Consider the following 16262-nt stretch of genomic DNA (forward strand, 5'->3'; position numbering starts at 1 on the left):
GCTCGGGGTTGTGTTATTTTTGCTGCCTGAACAAAAGAAAAAAAAAAAGAAAAAAAAAAGAAAAAAAAACAACAAGGAGGGGGGAAGAGAGAGGGGAAAAAAAAAAAAACAACATCGACAAGAAGCAGATTATAACCGAGAGTTAAACGGCTTCCTTTCAGGAACAAAAAAAAAAAAAAAAAAAAGAAAAAAGGAGAAAAAAAAATGAAATGCAAGTAGCAAAGAGCCCAGTGGAGAAAGGTCGGCCCGAGTTTGCGTTCGGGTGCTCCCCGGCTCCGGGGCTCGGCGCGGGCGGCCCCGTGGGGTGTGAGCATCGCGGGCTCGGCGCTGTCGGGGAGCCCGAGCGGTGCCGTCCGCGGGGCTTAGGGCAGACCGACGCCGAGGAGGAGGAGGAGGAGGAGAGGAGGGCAAGCAAGCGAACCCACTTCCTGGTTATTTTGTTTGAAAAGTCATTTATTTTTTTATTATTTTTTTTTTTTTTAGGTTTAATGCTTTTTTTGATTTTTTTTTTAGCTTTTTTTTTTTTTTTATGGAAACGCAAATAATTTTAGAGACGCTGGAATAGAAACCGACACGAATTCAAGTCCATGTGAAATTTTCTCCTTTTTTGGCTGTTTTTTTTTTTTTTTATTATTATTATTATTATTATTACTCTCTCCTGTTACGCGTGGGGGGGGGTCCGGTTTACAAGAAGCAGACGGGGCCGATGTCGATGCCGAATTCCTGGTCCGGAGCTCCAACGTCCATGGGGGCCAAGTCGATGATGGGCAGGCGGGACGTCTTTGTCGTCTTGTACTCGATGACTGTCTTGCCCCAGGCGCCGGTGTGACTCTGCAAGAAGGGCGCAGTCAGGACCCCCAAATCCCCCCGAAACCCCTACGAATCCCCCCTAACTCCTCCCCAAACCCCCCAAACCCCACCGTCCGCGCTCACCGTGCAGCCGTCCTCGGTGACGCCGTAGGTGAAGCGGCTGTTGCCCTCGGCCCTGATCTCGATTTCGTTGGCGCCCTGGAGGAGCAGGGCCTTCTTCAGGTTGCCCGTGTCCTGGTCCATGTAGGCGACGCTGTTCTTGCAGTGGTAGGTGATGTTCTGGGCAGCCTCGGTGGACATCAGGCGGAGGAAGGTCAGCTGGATGGCCACGTCGGCCGGGTTGGAGCCCTCGCCGCCGTACTCGAACTGCCGGGGAAGAAGCGTTAGGCACCGCCGTGCTCATCGTCCCCACTCCATTTTTGTGTCCGTGTGTCCCCCCCCCGGCGCCCCCCATCTCACCTGGAAGCCGTCGCTCATCGTCTCGCCGAACCAGACGTGTTTCTTCTCCTTGGGGTTCTTGCTGAGGTACCAGTTCTTCTGGGCGATGGTGGCCTGGGTGGGGTAGACGCAGGTCTCGCCCGTCTCCATGTTGCAGTAGACCTTGATGGCGTCCAGGTTGCAGCCTTGGTTGGGGTCGATCCAGTACTCGCCTGCGGGGAAGGGACGGGGTCAGGGGGGGCGAGGGAGGGTAAGGGGGGAGCGGGATGGAGAGTAGGTGGAAGGATGGAGGCGAGGAATGGAGGTGAGGGGCTGGGGATGGAGGCGAGGAGCAGCCTGGAGAGGTGGAGGATGGAGAGGTGGAGGGCGCAGGGGGTGGAGGGGAACTGGGAGAGGGTGCAAGGGATGGAGGGGAGCAGGGAGAGGGTGTAGGGGATGGAGAGGAGCAGGTAGAGGGCACAGGGGATGGAGGTGAGGAGCAGATCAGAGGGATGGAGGTGAGGTGGAGGTGAGGAAGGTGAGGATGACCCATGAGAGATGAAGGTGAGAGCAGCCACAAGACTTGGAGGTGAGGAGCAGGTAGGAAGGACAGCGGTGAGATGACCGTAGGGCGACGCGGGGCACTGACCGCTCTTCCAGTCGCCGTGGCACATCTTGAGGTCGCGGCAGGTCCGGGCTGGGTTCTTGCGGGTGCCCTCGGGGCTGCGGATGTTCTCGATCTGCTGGCTCAGGCTCTTGAGGGTGGTGTCCACCTCCAGGTCGCGGTCGCGCATCACGTTGGCGTCGTCGGCTCGGTAGTAGCGCCCGCCGTCGTGGGCCTTCTCCTGGGGGGGCTGGGGCAGGAAGCTGAAGTCGAAGCCGCCGCTGGGGGGGCCGGGAGGACCTGGGGGGCCAGGTGGGCCGGGGGGACCCTGCGGGAGGAGGAGGAGGATGGTGAGCACCAGACGAAGGCAGGAGGCTCCGGGCGAGCAGCAGCAGGGTGGATACGTACAACAGGGCCGACGTCGCCGGTGCGACCGCGGGGGCCGGGGGGACCGATGGGGCCGGGCAGCCCGTTGAGACCGTCTTTGCCGGCGGCACCAGCGGAGCCAGGAGGACCCTACGGGAGCAAAGAGGCCGTGAGCACGGAGGTGTCCCCAGCATCACATCGGGGACCGTGTCCCCGGGCAGCCCCCGGGAGGATGCCCCAACCCTGGCTGGGGGTCGTGGCTCAGGAGGGGACTTACTCGTGGACCAGCGGGACCAGAAGCACCAGAAGGACCTTGTTCACCAGGAGCGCCCTGTGCAAAGCGAGAGAGGAGAAAAGGGCCCGTTGGCACCTCGCTCTGCTCCGGGACGTGGGGCAGCAGCACCCACGGCCACCGTCACCCCGTGGTACTTACAGGAGGACCAGGTGGGCCCTGGAGACCGGAGAAGCCTCGGTGACCCTTCATGCCTCTGTCACCCTGCTCGCCGGTTTCACCTTTGTCACCACGGGGACCTTGGGGACCCTGTTGGAGGAGGAGGAGAGGGGCTGAGCGGGGGCCAGGCCAGCCACTGCCCCCGCATCCAAGGGGATGCAGAAGCACGAAGGAGGACGCAGGGGGGACACCAACTTACAGCAGGACCACGAGCACCAGCGGGACCAGGCGGGCCAGCGGGACCAGCGGGGCCCTGGGACGGGAGAGAAGGGGACGGGTCAGAGCGTTCCCCACTTTTGGTGGTGGAGCATCACCCCGAGCAGGGCGCCCACGATCCCTTCCCGGGCTGGGAATCTCCCTCTAGCGGTGGGAGCCGAGCCCAGGGCCGGATTCTGCCCCGCTGTGGCCTCGCAGGAGGAGCCCTTGCTCCGTAACGGGATGGAGAGGACGGATCCTGGAGCACCGGGGGGGTGGGGAAGGTGGGTGGGGGTCTCCTTGGGCCGAGCATCACTTACGGTCTCACCGCGATCTCCGTTCTTGCCAGCAGGACCGACGGGGCCGGGGGCGCCGGGGGCACCGGGAGCACCAGGGGGGCCAGCGGGGCCAGTCTCACCACGATCACCCTGCGAGGAGGAGGAGGAGGAAGAGGAGGAAGATGAGAGCTCAGCACGGGCGAGCGCAGCCCCAGCGCCCCGTCCCAGCACCCCAGCCGTGGGCACTCACCTTGGGACCAGCAGCACCATCGCGACCGGGGGCACCTTCGGCACCGGGAGCACCCTGGGGGAGAGCAGAGACCCCTCGTTAGGGCGCGCTAACGAGGTCCTGGGTGGCACCGGCGTTGACCCCAGCACCCATGGGTGCCACGAGCCGGCACGTGCTCAGCGCAGCAAACCCACATCCCCCCCCTTTCACCCCCCATCACCACGCCGATGCTCACCTCACGTCCAGCTTCGCCAGGGGGGCCAGCCAGGCCGGGGGGGCCCATGGGGCCGGGAGGACCGCGCTCGCCAGGAGAACCAGAGGGACCTTGCTTGCCGGGTTCACCCTACAGAGGGGAGAGCACGCGGGGATGCGTCGGACACCGGGGAGCATCCCCCAGCCTCGGGGGGGCCGCACCGGTGAGCTGGGGACCGGGGTGGGGGTCCCGCGGGGGGGTACTCACAGAGGGGCCGGGCAGCCCAGGGAAACCTCTCTCGCCTCTCTGTCCGGGGAGGCCGACGACACCGCGTTGGCCAGCGATACCTTGGGGTCCGGGGGTGCCAGGAGCGCCCTGGGGGGGGCAAACGGCACCTCAGGGGGGTGGCAGCGGCCGTCACCTCCCTCCCGATGGAGGGGACAACCGAGGGACGCCGGCTGTGACGCTGCCTGGTATCCGTGAAGGTGTCACATCACTTGGGGTCGGGGGGGTGACTTACAATGGGGCCGTCAGCGCCGGGGGAGCCTTTTTCACCAGGGGGGCCGGGGGGGCCGGCAGGTCCGGGCTCACCGGGGCGGCCAGCGGGGCCGGTCTCACCGCGGGGTCCTTTGCCACCTTCCTTGCCGCTGGGGCCGGGGGGGCCGGGGAGGCCGATGTTACCCTGGGTAGGAGTGGGGGGGGGTGATGCCGTCAGGCTGATGCCTCAGCTCAGGGCCCCCCCCCTCGCCGTCACCGCTGGCTGAAGGGCGGCCAGGGGCGTCCCGGTGCCAAGTGGGCCAAGGCGGCCGCGTGGAGCCGGCTGGACCCGTGCCCGGCATCCCCACGGTGCCAGCACCCTCCTGTCCCAACCCCCCCCCTCCTGCCACACGTCTCACCCCTTCGGGGGGGGGACACGGTACTCACAGAGGGGCCGGGGGGTCCAACTCTTCCAGCAGCACCAGGGAAACCAGTAGCACCCTGCAAGGGGGAGAAGCTGGAGTCAGGCGCGGGGCCGCATCCTGGCACCGACCGCGGGGTTCGGGGCCAGGGGACCGTCCCCTGGCTGAGGGCCACCACGGGGAGCCCTGGGACTGGTGGCCAGGAGGAGAGCGCTCATCCCTGGGGGTGGGGAGCAGCTGCAGGTTTAGGGGGGTGAGTGTACCCCCCCCATTTTTCCATCCGTTCCATCCCCTATAAGATGACGCCCCCCCTTCTCCGGGCACCGTCCTCCCAAAGGGCTTTGGGGTGCTCACACACATTTTGGGGAGCAAGAGGCAGGGAGGGCCGAGCCACCCATGGGTGCACGCACCCAAACCCATCCCCTGGGGGCTGCACAGCCCCGTTCCCCCCCCCCCCCCCCCATACAAGAGCCAGGCTGGTACTTACAGGGGGTCCAGCGCTACCGCGAGCACCTTTGGGACCGGGAGCACCAACAGCACCCTGAGGAAGAGGAGGAAGAGGAGGGTGAGCCACACAGAGGGGCCAGATCCAAGGGGGACGTGGGGCGGGGGGGGGGCACGACTTACAGCAGGGCCAGGAGCACCAGTGGGGCCAGCGGGGCCGGGGGGGCCGGCGTCACCCTTGGCTCCAGCATCGCCAGTTTCGCCTTTAGCACCAGGCTGGCCGTCGGCACCCTGCGGGAGAGCGCGGTGCGGTGAGCGGGGGGGGGGGCACAGCTTCATCCCCGCTCACGGCGGTGATGATGGTGCAGGATCAGGCCCACGGGGGAGGGAGAAGCACTTACGGGAGGGCCAGCAAATCCAGCAGGACCGGGGGGGCCGGGCTCGCCGCGGTCACCCTAGGGGAGAAGGCAAAAGAGCGGGCGTCACGCCGGGCAGGGGACGGCCACCGCCGGCAAGGGGTGGCCACTTGATGGCAAGGGGTGGCCACTTGATGGCAGGCCAGCCCTCGGGGTGCCGGGACACTTACGGGAGCACCACGGGCACCAGTGGGACCAGCAGGACCGGGGGGACCGGCTTCACCCTGGCAGGGGGACACGAGGAAAGACCCCGAGGTTAGAGCCGTGGCGAGGAGGTGGCACGGGGGGCGCGGGGCCACCTCCCCGGCACAGGGTCCAGCCAAAGGACGTCCCTACCTTGTCACCAGGAGCACCAGCGGGGCCGGGGGGGCCAATGGGGCCAGTCAAGCCTCGGAGACCGTCTTTGCCAGGAGCGCCATCAGCACCTTTGGGACCGGGGTCGCCCTGGGAGGAGAAGACACAGCGGGGTTACCTGCGGAGCTCCAACCCAGGGGGGGCACCCCACTGCTCTGCACCCCACTGCTCTGCTCCCCAGGGTCTTCATCATCCCCAGAGGGGCTGAGACCCTCCTCCTCCTCCTCCTTGGCCATGCAGAAGAGCAGGGCTCAGCTCCCAGCTCGCAGCAAGGGGCTGTCCCCAAGGGACACAAGCGTCCCCGAGCATCCCATCCCCGTGGCTCAGGGGAGCCCCAGCAGGTGGGGGGGCGAGCGGCTGCAGGATGGGCCAGGGCTGCGAGCAGAGGACGGAGGGGACACGTCGGGATCTCGGGGACACGTACTCTGTCACCCTTGGCGCCTGGCAGGCCGGCAGCACCACGTTCTCCGGGCATCCCCTGCAGACCGGGGGGCCCTTGGTTTCCGGGGGCACCGGGAGCACCAGCATCACCCTGGGCAAGAGAGATGGAAAAGAGGAATTAGCGAGCAATCAGCGCCGCTTTGGTGGAGAAAATTCCTTCCTGGAGATGTCCTGGAGGGCAGAGACTTCGCACCTACCTTAGCACCATCGTTACCGGGAGCACCATTAGCACCACGAGGACCCTGGGGACCAGGGGGGCCTTGGACACCGCGTTCACCAGGGAAACCTCTCTCGCCCTGCAGGAGGGGAAGCAAAGGAGCTGAGCACATCAGCGGGGCACTGGGGGGCCAAAATCCATCTCGGGAATGAGCGGGGGGTCAACTTACTCTGGCACCAGCAGGACCGGGGGCACCAGCATCTCCGGGGACACCCTGTGATGGAGGCAGAGGTTGCAGGAGTTAGCGCGGGGATGGGGACACGCAAGGTGGCCCTGGGGACAGGGGGAATGGGGGGGGGCATGGTGTTGCCCGCACTCACCTGCTCACCGGGCTTGCCAGCCTCACCAGGGGGGCCAGCGGGGCCTGGCAGACCCTGCGGAGGAAGAGGAAGAAGAGGAGGAGGAGGTGAGACGTGGCGAGGTGAGCCACCGAGGGAGGGAGGTGGCACTGCCACCGCCATGCGGCGTTCGTCCCCTTGCAGGGAGAGGGGACCCCCCTCACCTGGAAGCCGGGGGCACCAGCAGGACCTTGTTCACCTCTTTCTCCAGCGGGACCCTGGGGGAGAGGGGAGAAACGTGAGGCCGGGTGGGGGGCTCCAGAGCTCCTGCTCCAGCAGCCGAGCCCGGCGCTGGGTGGCATCGGGCGCCACGGTACTCACAGTAGGGCCGGGGGGACCTTGGGCACCAGCTTCACCGTCTTTGCCAGCAGCACCCTGCAGAGGGGAGGGGAGAAAGAGGGTGCTCAGAGCTCGCCCGCCACCTCCAGGTGATTTTAGAGAGGTGAACCCGCCGGGGCTCTGCACCCCGAGCGGTGTTTGGAGCTGGATTTGGCCGTAGCATCCTTCCAAGGAGCAGAGGAGCGGCGGCGAGCTGCCCGCGGCCACGTCACCTCCCCGCTGTCCCCGCTCCAGGGGCGCTGGCAGCCGCCAGCCCTGAGTCCTGGCCACCACAGCTCAGCGTGGCAGGTTCCCCCCTTGGAGCCGTCCCCAACCCCACAGGACCCCAGCCCCACACACCCCCAGACCCTTGGGGATACTCACAACAGCGCCAGGGGGGCCGGGAGCACCTCTCTCACCGGGTTTGCCAGGCTCACCCTAAAAGCAAAAGAGAGAGCGGGATGAGACCCACGCCGGGACCACAGCACCCACGGGACCAAGCCTGCGGGCTGCACAAACCCCATGGGTCCCCTGAGCCACCCCTCGCTGGGTGCCTGCTCCTCGTGCCCACCCGCAGCCCTCCCGGGTGGGGAGCCCTCGTGGAGCACCCCAGTGTCCGTGGGGCAGGCACCCCGGGCTCGAGCAGCCCCACGAGGGACGCAGCTCCTGTCCGTACTCACCGCAGCACCTTTGGGACCAGGGAAACCCATCACGCCGGCTTGGCCTCTGGCTCCGGGTGGGCCTGGGGGGCCGGGGCGGCCGTCTTGACCAGCGGGACCCTAAAGTGGGGGGAGCAAAGACCCCGTTAGCAAAGGGCACGGGGACCAAAGGGGGGAGCGGGGCGGGTGGTGGGTGCTACTTACGGGGGGACCAGTCTTGCCATCGGGACCGGGGCTGCCAGGGCTCCCAGTAAGACCCTAGAAAGGAGCAAGGGGGGGGTTAGGACATCAGGCACCGGGGCTCTGCTGGCCGTGGGAGATGCTCCAGCGAGCGAGCGGCACGGAGAGCGACCTCCCTCATAGCCCGGTGACCCTTGGAAGGGGGCCACCAGGCTGTCCCCAGCCCCTCCACGCCGTGCCCCTGCCACGCTCACCTTGGCACCGGGGAGACCGGGTTCACCGGGGCGGCCAGCTTCACCGGGAGAGCCCTTGGGGCCGACGGGGCCGGGGGAGCCGCGCTCGCCGGGGGGACCCTGGAGGGAAAGGGACAGCAGTGAGCCCGGCTGCAGGGCGTCAGCGGGGACGGGGGCAGGAGCCGTGCCACGGGGCGAGGTGGTGGCACAGCAGCGGCTTCGGCACCGCCTGACCCCAATTGGGGGGTGTGGGGGGGGTGACAAGTGCACCACGTCCCCCGCAGCCCTGTTGGGGACACGGCACCGTGCCCTGTGCAGGAAGGAGAGGGGGGCACCTACCTTGGGACCAGCGATGCCGTCAGCACCAGGGAAGCCACGGCTGCCAGGAGCACCCTGCGAGGGACGGGAGAGGGGTCAGGGTGGATGTGGGGGGTGCAGGGGGCTCGGGGAAGGGGGTGATGTGGGGCTGAGCCTGCAGGGAGCAGCCCTGGTGGCTCGTGAGATGCTCCACCAGGGGTTTTGGGGGGGTCTCAGAGTGGGTTGGGTGCCACTGGGGACAGCACCAGACCCCCAGAGAGAGCCCCCCAGGCTCAGACACTGGATGGGGTGTGCAGAGACGGGGGGAGGATGAGGATGGGGACGGGGACACGAAGGGGACACGCCGGGGATGGCTCCCACTCACTCTTTCGCCAGCAGGACCGGGAAGCCCAGCGGGGCCGGGCTCACCACGGGCTCCTCTCTTGCCTTCCTCACCAGCGGGGCCGGGGGGGCCCTGGACACCAGCAGGACCCTGGGGAAGGAGGCAGAAGGGTGAGAGCCTGCAAGGCGCAGCCAGCCGGGGAGGTGCCGAGTCTTGGCGCTGCCGGGGGGGGCACTTACGGGTTCGCCTTTGGCACCGGTGTCTCCCTTGTTGCCTGGGGCACCGGGTTCGCCCTGGAGGTGGAAGGAAAAAGGAAAGAAAGATGCTCAGCACCGGGTGGATGAGCAAGGGGAACCGTGAGCCCCATCCTGCCCCGACCCTCTGCGGGGGGAGAGATGCTCCGTGCCTCCCAGGGGGCTGCCAGCAGGGCAGAGGAGGTGGGACAGGAGCCCAAGGATGGATCCAGCCCTGGAGCCGTCCCCCGGGAGCAAAGGGACGAGGATCCAGCCCCAGAGCAAAGGGCCGAGCTCCTGGAGAGGGGCAGAAGTGGACGGAGGCAGCGGGGGATACTCACGCTGTTACCCTTGGGACCGGGGGCACCGCTGGGACCCTGGGGTCCGGAGGGACCGCGGGCACCGGGGAAGCCGGGAGCGCCAGCGATGCCGGGGGCACCCTAGGAGAGGCAGAAGAGGTGGTGAGGGCGCTGCAGGGAGGTCCCCGAGCCAGGCAGCGAGGCAGGGGGGAGACACTCACAGTTGCACCCTTGGCACCAGGTTGACCGTCAGCACCGGGGTTGCCCTGCCGGAGAGAAAGAGGAAGAGGAGGGTTACGCCGGGGCCAGGAGGGCGTGAGGCCGAAGGGCAGGGCGCCGTCGGGGGCCACTTACAGCAGGACCAGCAGCGCCAGCGGGGCCGGGGGGACCGGGCTCACCACGGGCACCCTGAGGACCTTCGCTGCCACGAGCACCTTGGGGACCGGTTTCACCCTGGGGAGGAAGAGGAGAGAGGAAGAGCCGTGAGTGCGGGGGCTGCTGTGAAAACCCAGAAGCAGACGACTGATTTTCTTCTCCATCCTTGGCCTAGTTTCCCACGAAGGCAACACCCTGCAGCCTGGAGAGGCGTCGGAGATGGGGCAAGGTGCCACCTCTGTGCTGCTGATGGGAAGAGCAGCCACCCCGGCACCGGACACCTTGGCGTTGGCCACCTCGGGATGGGCCACCTTGGCTTTGGCCACCTTGGCTTTGGCCACCTTGGCACGGGCCACCTCAACATTGGCCACTTTGGCACCGGCCCCCTTGGCACCCACCCCCTTGGCACCGTCCCCCTTGGCCCTGGCCACCTCTGGGCACCGCTCGGGCCACGTGAAGCCCTCTCGACGCTCACTCCCCCATTTCCCTGCCCCATTTCCCCCAGCATCTCCCAGCCAGGAGCTGGGGGCCCCACCTCTAGGATCGTGTGTAGGTCCTACCTTAGCACCAGCAGCACCGGGGAAGCCGGGGGGGCCGGCGGGACCAGTTGGACCCTAGATAGGAGAAAGGGGGCACGCATCAGAAGCCATCACACCCCTCGCATCGGGCTTTTCCAGAGCCCTGGAGCCCGGCCAGGATTCCCCGAGAGCAGATTTAGGAGGAGATCTCCCACACGGGACCCCTCCACGGGGGTTCTCGGGGTCGTGGGGGGGGGATCGGGGTTACTCACGGGAGGACCAGCAGCACCGGGAGCACCGTCGTTACCGCGAGCACCCTGCGGGACAGAGGCAGCCCTGAGCGTTGCCCACCAGCAGGAGGGCAGGAGGGGGGCTCAGCCCTGCCCCGAGCGCATACTCACAGCGGGGCCGGAGGGACCGGGACGGCCTCTCTCGCCGGGAAGCCCTCGAGGACCCTGGGGGGGGACAAAAAGGAGATGTTTTTATCTCTTTATCTCTTTATCTCGCAGCCGCTTTCCCCTCCCGTAACCTCTCCGTGCGCCCCCCCTGCCCGCAGCGAGGGGAAGCCCCCACCCCAAATATCCCTGGCTCTGCATCCCCGGGGATGCGCCGTGCCCCCCACCCCGGCCTCTTTTGCTGGTGGAGGCTCTGTGTGTGCCCCCCCCACCCCCGGTATTTCCCAGCCAGCACTCACCATCTGCCCAGGAGCACCATTCTCACCGGGGCTGCCAGGCTCGCCCTAGGAAAATAAAAAGGCGTAAAAATGGGTTTTCTGCATCAAAAAAGGGAGAAGTGAGACCCCGACCAGGGCTGGGCCTCCCCGGCCTCCTCACCTTGGGGCCAGCAGGACCAGGCTCACCCTTGGCACCGTCCAGACCGCTGAAACCCTGGGGAGCAGGAGAGGGGAGAGCGGGGTGAGGAGGGGACCTCGCCGCGTCCCCAGCCCCTTGGGGGCGAAGCCGTCGGGGACACCCGTCCCCAGCTTCACCCCCGGCCTCGGGGCTGGGGTCCCTCGGGGTGCACCCCGAATTTGGGTCACCCGCAGCTCCCGAAATGTGGTGTCTGGCTGGGGGAAGGACTCACTCTGTGTCCCTTCATGCCCGGCAGGCCGGCGGTTCCTGGCAGACCACGGGCACCCTAGGGGAAAAGGATGGGGGTGACGGAGATGCTCTGAGGGGGGGGTGGGGGCAGTGGGGGTGTCCCCACGCCCTCGTCCCCAGGGAAGTGGCACGGCCTCGGCTTTGCCACCCTGCTTGGGGTCTCCCCGTGGGGAGCAGCTCACCTGGGGGCCGGGGGGGCCACGCTCCCCGGGACGGCCAGGCTTGCCAGCTTCACCCTACAGAGAAGGACGCCTGGTGGGTGGCACGTCCCCAGGGCAGGCATCGAGCCCTGGGGGGGGGGTGGCAGTGCCAACAGACCCCAAACCCATGGGATCAGGGGTTGACCCCATCCCCATCCCACTTACATCATCGCCGTTCTTGCCGGGGGGGCCAGCTGGACCACGGGGGCCCATGGGACCCTAGGAGAGAGGTGAGGGGGGGGTGAGGGTGCTGTGGGTGCAGGGCACCCCGCTGCCCCCTCCAGTGGCTCCTGGCCATGCTGGGGGGGGGGGGAGACACACACGGGGGTGCCTCAGCCCCCCCCAGCCCGGGGGGGGGGGACGTGCTGCTGCAGCACATCAGCCAGACTTACAGAGGCACCGGGCTCTCCGGGTTCGCCGGGGGGACCTTGGAAACCTTGAGGACCCTATGGTTTTGTGGGGAAAAGGGAAACAAAAAAGGGGGAAAAATGGGTTAGAAAAGGAGAAAGATGGGACTGAAGACCCCGCCGGCAGTGTTGGACACCCCCACCCCCCCAATATGGACTTGTATCGTGACACATCCACGGGGATGCTGCGTCCTCACCCACCCCATTCCTCCCCTCGCCACCATGGGGCCCCATGCCAGGAGGGGCCCTGGGGCTGCTGGTCCCAGAAAGAAGTTAGGGGAAGGGAGGAGGAGGAGGAGGAGGAAGAGGAGGAGGAGGAGGAGATACTCACGGGAGCACCAGGAGGGCCAGGGAGACCGCGGGGACCAGCTGGACCCTGGAAGGGAGAAAGGGAAGAGGTGCTGAGTGGGGGCCAGGCACCCCGTCCCCGTCCCCATCCCCATCCCTGTCCCACTGGTGTCCCTCTTGTCACCCCATCCCTGACCCCATCACCACCCTATTCTTGTCCCCACCACCTCCCCATCCCTGCCACTACCCCATTTATGCCCCCATTCCTACCCCATTGATGTCCCCATCACCACCCTGCCCCTGTCCCATGGCCACCCCAGTGCTGTCCCCACTGCCACCCGTCTCTGTCCCCCATCAGCAGTGCCCCTGTCTCCATCACCACCCCATCCCTGTCCCATTGCTGCCCTACTGATGCCCCCATTGCTGCCATATTGATGTCCCCATTGCCACCCTCTTGATGTCCCCATTGTCACTCCAGCCCTGTCCCATTGCTAACCACCTGATTTCTCCATCCCTGCCCTATATCCACCCTATTGATGTCCCCATTGCTACCTCATCGATGTCCCCATCACCGCCCCATCTCTGTCCCACCACTATAACATCCATGTCCCCATTGCTACCCCACTGATGTCCCCATTGCTGCCCCATTGAAGTCCCCCCCCCATCCCAGTCCCCACCAGCACCCACCCTCACCTCTGTCCCCACGACCACCTCTTGCTGCCCCCATCCCCACCCCATCCCAGTCCCCATCACCCCCCATCCCCATCCCTGCCCCCACCGCACCCCCCACCCCTCGGCAGCACCCTGGGCACCACCACCCCATCCCGCCCTCCCCATCCCAATCGTTTCACCCCCCCACGACCCCTCCCCACCCATGGGTGCCGCGTGCCACCCCAGTGCTCACCATGGGGCCGGGCACAGCCATGCCACCGGATTTCTCATCGTAGCCGTAGGACATTTGAGGAGCGAAGTTCTGCGGGGGGGGGGAAGAAATAAAAGGGGCTGAGCATGGCACGAGCATCCCTAGAGTATAGGGGGGGGGGGTTCACAGCTGGGGGGACCCCCCCATACTCACTCCGCCGAGGCCTGGAGGTCCTGGAGGGCCTGGGGGTCCCGGGAGGCCAGGCTGTCCAGGGATGCCATCTCTGCCAGGGGGGCCGGGGAGTCCCTGGGGGGGGGGGGACAAGGAGAGGTTGAGCTCCAGTGGGGCGCCCCGGGCAGGGGGTGTCCAGGGAGCGGGGTGCTGGCGGTGGTGGTACCCACCCTGTCTCCTTTGGGACCGGTGTCTCCCTTAGGACCCTGTTGGGGAGAGGCGAGAGGGGTGGTTGGGTTCATCCCCAAAATGGGGAAACATCGAGGATTTGGTTATTTTTACTTTTTTTTTGGGGGGGGGGGGGGGAGTGTGGTTACCTCTACTCCAGCGCTTTCTGGGTAGACTGGGGAGGCTGCGGGAGAAAGGAGAGCGTTTAGAGGGGCTGAGCACCCACCCAGCGCCCATCCCCGGGGGGGATTTGGGGGGGGGACACGGTACCGTCGGTGTCGGGACAGATGGGGCAGCACTCTCCGAAGGGGATCTCAGCGTTGGGGCAGTCGGAGGTGTCCTCGCAGATCACCTCGTCGCAGAGGATGTTGCCGCTGTCGCAGACGCAGATCTGGCAGGGCTCGGGTTTCCACACATCCTTGTCGTTGTACGTGAGCCCATCCTGTACGCAGCTTCCAGTCTGGACTGGGAGAACGGGGGCAAGGGTGCGGGGGCGTCAGGGGCACGGCTCCGCGCTCCCCCCACCACCACCATCCCCGGGATCCCCCCCCCCCCCCTCTCTCCTCTCCGCCTCCCGCTCCTGCAGCTTCGCTCCCTTCATCTGGTTCTCATCAGCCCGTCTCGGTGACACAGGAAAAGCACCGCCACAATAAACTCTTCCCACTTACTCTGGAATTTAAACAAAACCCCCAGCCAGTTGCTGCGTCCTGGCCCGCGGGGGCCAAGGAAAATACCGGGGGGCTCGGGGGGCTTCGTGCAGGCGATGCCTGGGGCGCAAAGGCTCGGCGCAAAGCAGGGAGGGGGGTGAGGCGAGGCTGGAGGGCTGGCCCCCACATCTGGGCTGAAATCAGAGCCAGGATGGGGCCGGATCAGGCCAGAATGAGCAGCGTCCAGAGGCTGCAGGCAGAGGGGGGCTGCGGAGTGCAGGGCGGGGTGCCAGGGCTTGGGGCGGCCTCGCAGCGGGGCTGGGGGGGCCGGGGAGGGGATGTGGGGTCACCCCGACCCGGGGATTCTGTCCCCCTGCTCCACCCGCCGGTGGCCAAGAGGAAAGGGTAAAAATGCAGCAAATGTTTAGAAAAAATGCGAAACGCTCTCCCCCTCCACCAAAAAAAAAAAAAAAAGAAAAAAAAAAAAGTAAAGGAAAAAAAAAAAAGAAAACCCAAAAATGCAAAAGGCGCGTTGCAAAATGGACGTTGCCAAACGCAAAGGGCGCCTTGCAAAACGCGATGCAAAACGCGGGGAGAAAAGGACCCAAAAGAAAAAGAAAAAAAAAAAAAAAAAGAAAAAAGAAAAAAGAAACTACCCAAAACCCCAAAAAATGACAAAATCGGGAAACACGCAAAGGGCAGCGGCCGCAGTGCCCCAGGCCTGGCGCTGTCCCAGGGTCCCCCGTGTCCCCACGCCTGCAGGTGGCAGGCGCAGGCAGGCGAAGGCTCCAGCGGGGCGCAGGGGGGGACACGCCAGCGGGGTTGGGGGGGTGACCCCAGCCGTGCCCCCCGGCCCACCCCGCACCCCCAGCCCCGCCGAGGTGTCCCCAGCAGGGGCAGGGTTGGCGGTGGGGAGGGGGGACACAGCGGCGTGGCGCCCCCCAGCCCACGAAGCGCTGTCTAGACAGCCCCGACTTTACGGGCTGCCGAAACATTTTCCTTATGAATCATCTGAGACTTTTCTAATTCTTTCCTGATGGCTTTTGCAGAGCCGGCGGCCGGGCCCCCCCCCCCCCTCCCCGCTTCCCCTTGCTCTCCCCCCTCGCTCTTTTCCCCCCTTTCCCGTCTCCTCCGCCCCTTCTCCCTCCACCCTCCTCTCCCTCCCTCTTGGCCGGCCGCCCCGGCACCCCAGGGCGCCCCGCTCCCCTCCGCGTCCCTTCGCCTTTCCTTTTGCCGACCCAGCCCCTCTCTTTTCTACCCCCAGCCACTTTTTAAATTAATTTTTCCACTTTTTTCTTTTTTTTTGCAGGACGCACACCGCTTTTCACCCCGTCCCGAGGCCGAGGCGTCGAAGCCCACCCGTCCCCCGCCGGCGGTGGAGGGCGCGAGACCCCCGCGGCTACTTACTGTCCTCTTCTCCTTGCCCGCGGGTGAGTAGTACAGTCGCTGCTATCAACAGCAGTAACCGAGAATCCACAAAGCTGAACATGTCTAAATATTAGACATGTAGACTCTTTGGGCCTCTTTGTCTTAGGTTCGGGTCATTCAGGGCCGGTCTCACTCTGTAGCTCCAATCCAGACCCCAGCAGAAACTTCCTACTGCCTTTCCCACTGCTTCGCCTCCCCTTATATACGGTGCGGCGGCGGGGAGAGGTGGGACCCATCGCAGCCTGCGCGGGAGCGCACGGGGAATTTTGGACGGCCCCTCGGCCAATCAGCGGGGCCCGCGCGTCGGGGGCACCCGCGCTCCCCCCTTTTTTTCCCCCCCCCCTCCCCGCACACGCACACACACGGCACCCCCGAAGCGGGGCGCTGGGACGGGGACCCCGGCGTGGTTGGGATGTGGGGATGGGGAGTGTCAAGGAAATAGGGGTTGGGGGGAGTTGGGGTGGGTTTTTGGGGGGTTTTGGGGGGGGGTTTTGGGGGTGTCCCAAAGTTACGGGGTGAGGATGTGGCTGGGTAGGGTGGGGACGGCGAGGTGGCCGCCTTGGGACCCCGGTGCCACGCAGTCCCGGCGCGGACGCCGGATGCTGGGGCGGGGAATTTGGGGTGCAAGCACCCGCTCCTGGCTGCGCCCCCACACCGTGCCCCCCACCCACACCCCGGGGCTGTCCCCATGAGGACCCTCAGTGCCCAGCGCCCACCAAGCCCCACAGGCCGAGCAGCACGGGCTGCACCAGCAGCACCCATGCCATGAGCCCCGTGCGGGACAGGGGAACACCGACCCCCCAAGAAACTCAGCAGGGCGCCCC

At 66.1% G+C, this 16262-nt stretch overlaps 1 protein-coding gene across 1 annotated transcript; it reads right to left on the reverse strand.

Annotated features, from left to right (window-relative positions):
* Positions 1–438: 438 nt before the first annotated feature.
* COL1A1 (collagen type I alpha 1 chain) lies at positions 439–15590 on the reverse strand. The gene is made up of 51 exons (XM_082785980.1): positions 15418–15590; positions 13634–13828; positions 13513–13547; positions 13366–13401; positions 13178–13270; positions 13007–13075; positions 12146–12190; positions 11800–11853; positions 11573–11626; positions 11390–11443; positions 11191–11244; positions 10941–10994; positions 10802–10846; positions 10509–10562; positions 10380–10424; positions 10150–10203; positions 9569–9667; positions 9436–9480; positions 9257–9355; positions 8922–8975; positions 8725–8832; positions 8382–8435; positions 8064–8162; positions 7834–7887; positions 7651–7749; positions 7355–7408; positions 6974–7027; positions 6817–6870; positions 6635–6688; positions 6484–6528; positions 6295–6393; positions 6081–6188; positions 5639–5746; positions 5473–5526; positions 5288–5341; positions 5070–5177; positions 4930–4983; positions 4468–4521; positions 4064–4225; positions 3811–3918; positions 3586–3693; positions 3372–3425; positions 3164–3271; positions 2848–2901; positions 2631–2738; positions 2475–2528; positions 2240–2347; positions 1877–2159; positions 1270–1460; positions 934–1176; positions 439–831 (listed from the first exon to the last, which is right to left on the reverse strand). The coding sequence occupies exons 1-51, from the start codon at positions 15497–15499 to the stop codon at positions 685–687; spliced, it is 4362 nt and encodes a 1453-aa protein (XP_082642106.1). The 5' UTR covers positions 15500–15590; the 3' UTR covers positions 439–684.
* Positions 15591–16262: the final 672 nt, after the last annotated feature.

This window comes from Aythya marila (genome assembly GCF_965140915.1).
Source record: "Aythya marila genome assembly, contig: HAP1_HAP1_SCAFFOLD_451, whole genome shotgun sequence".
Lineage (NCBI taxonomy): Eukaryota > Metazoa > Chordata > Aves > Anseriformes > Anatidae > Aythya > Aythya marila.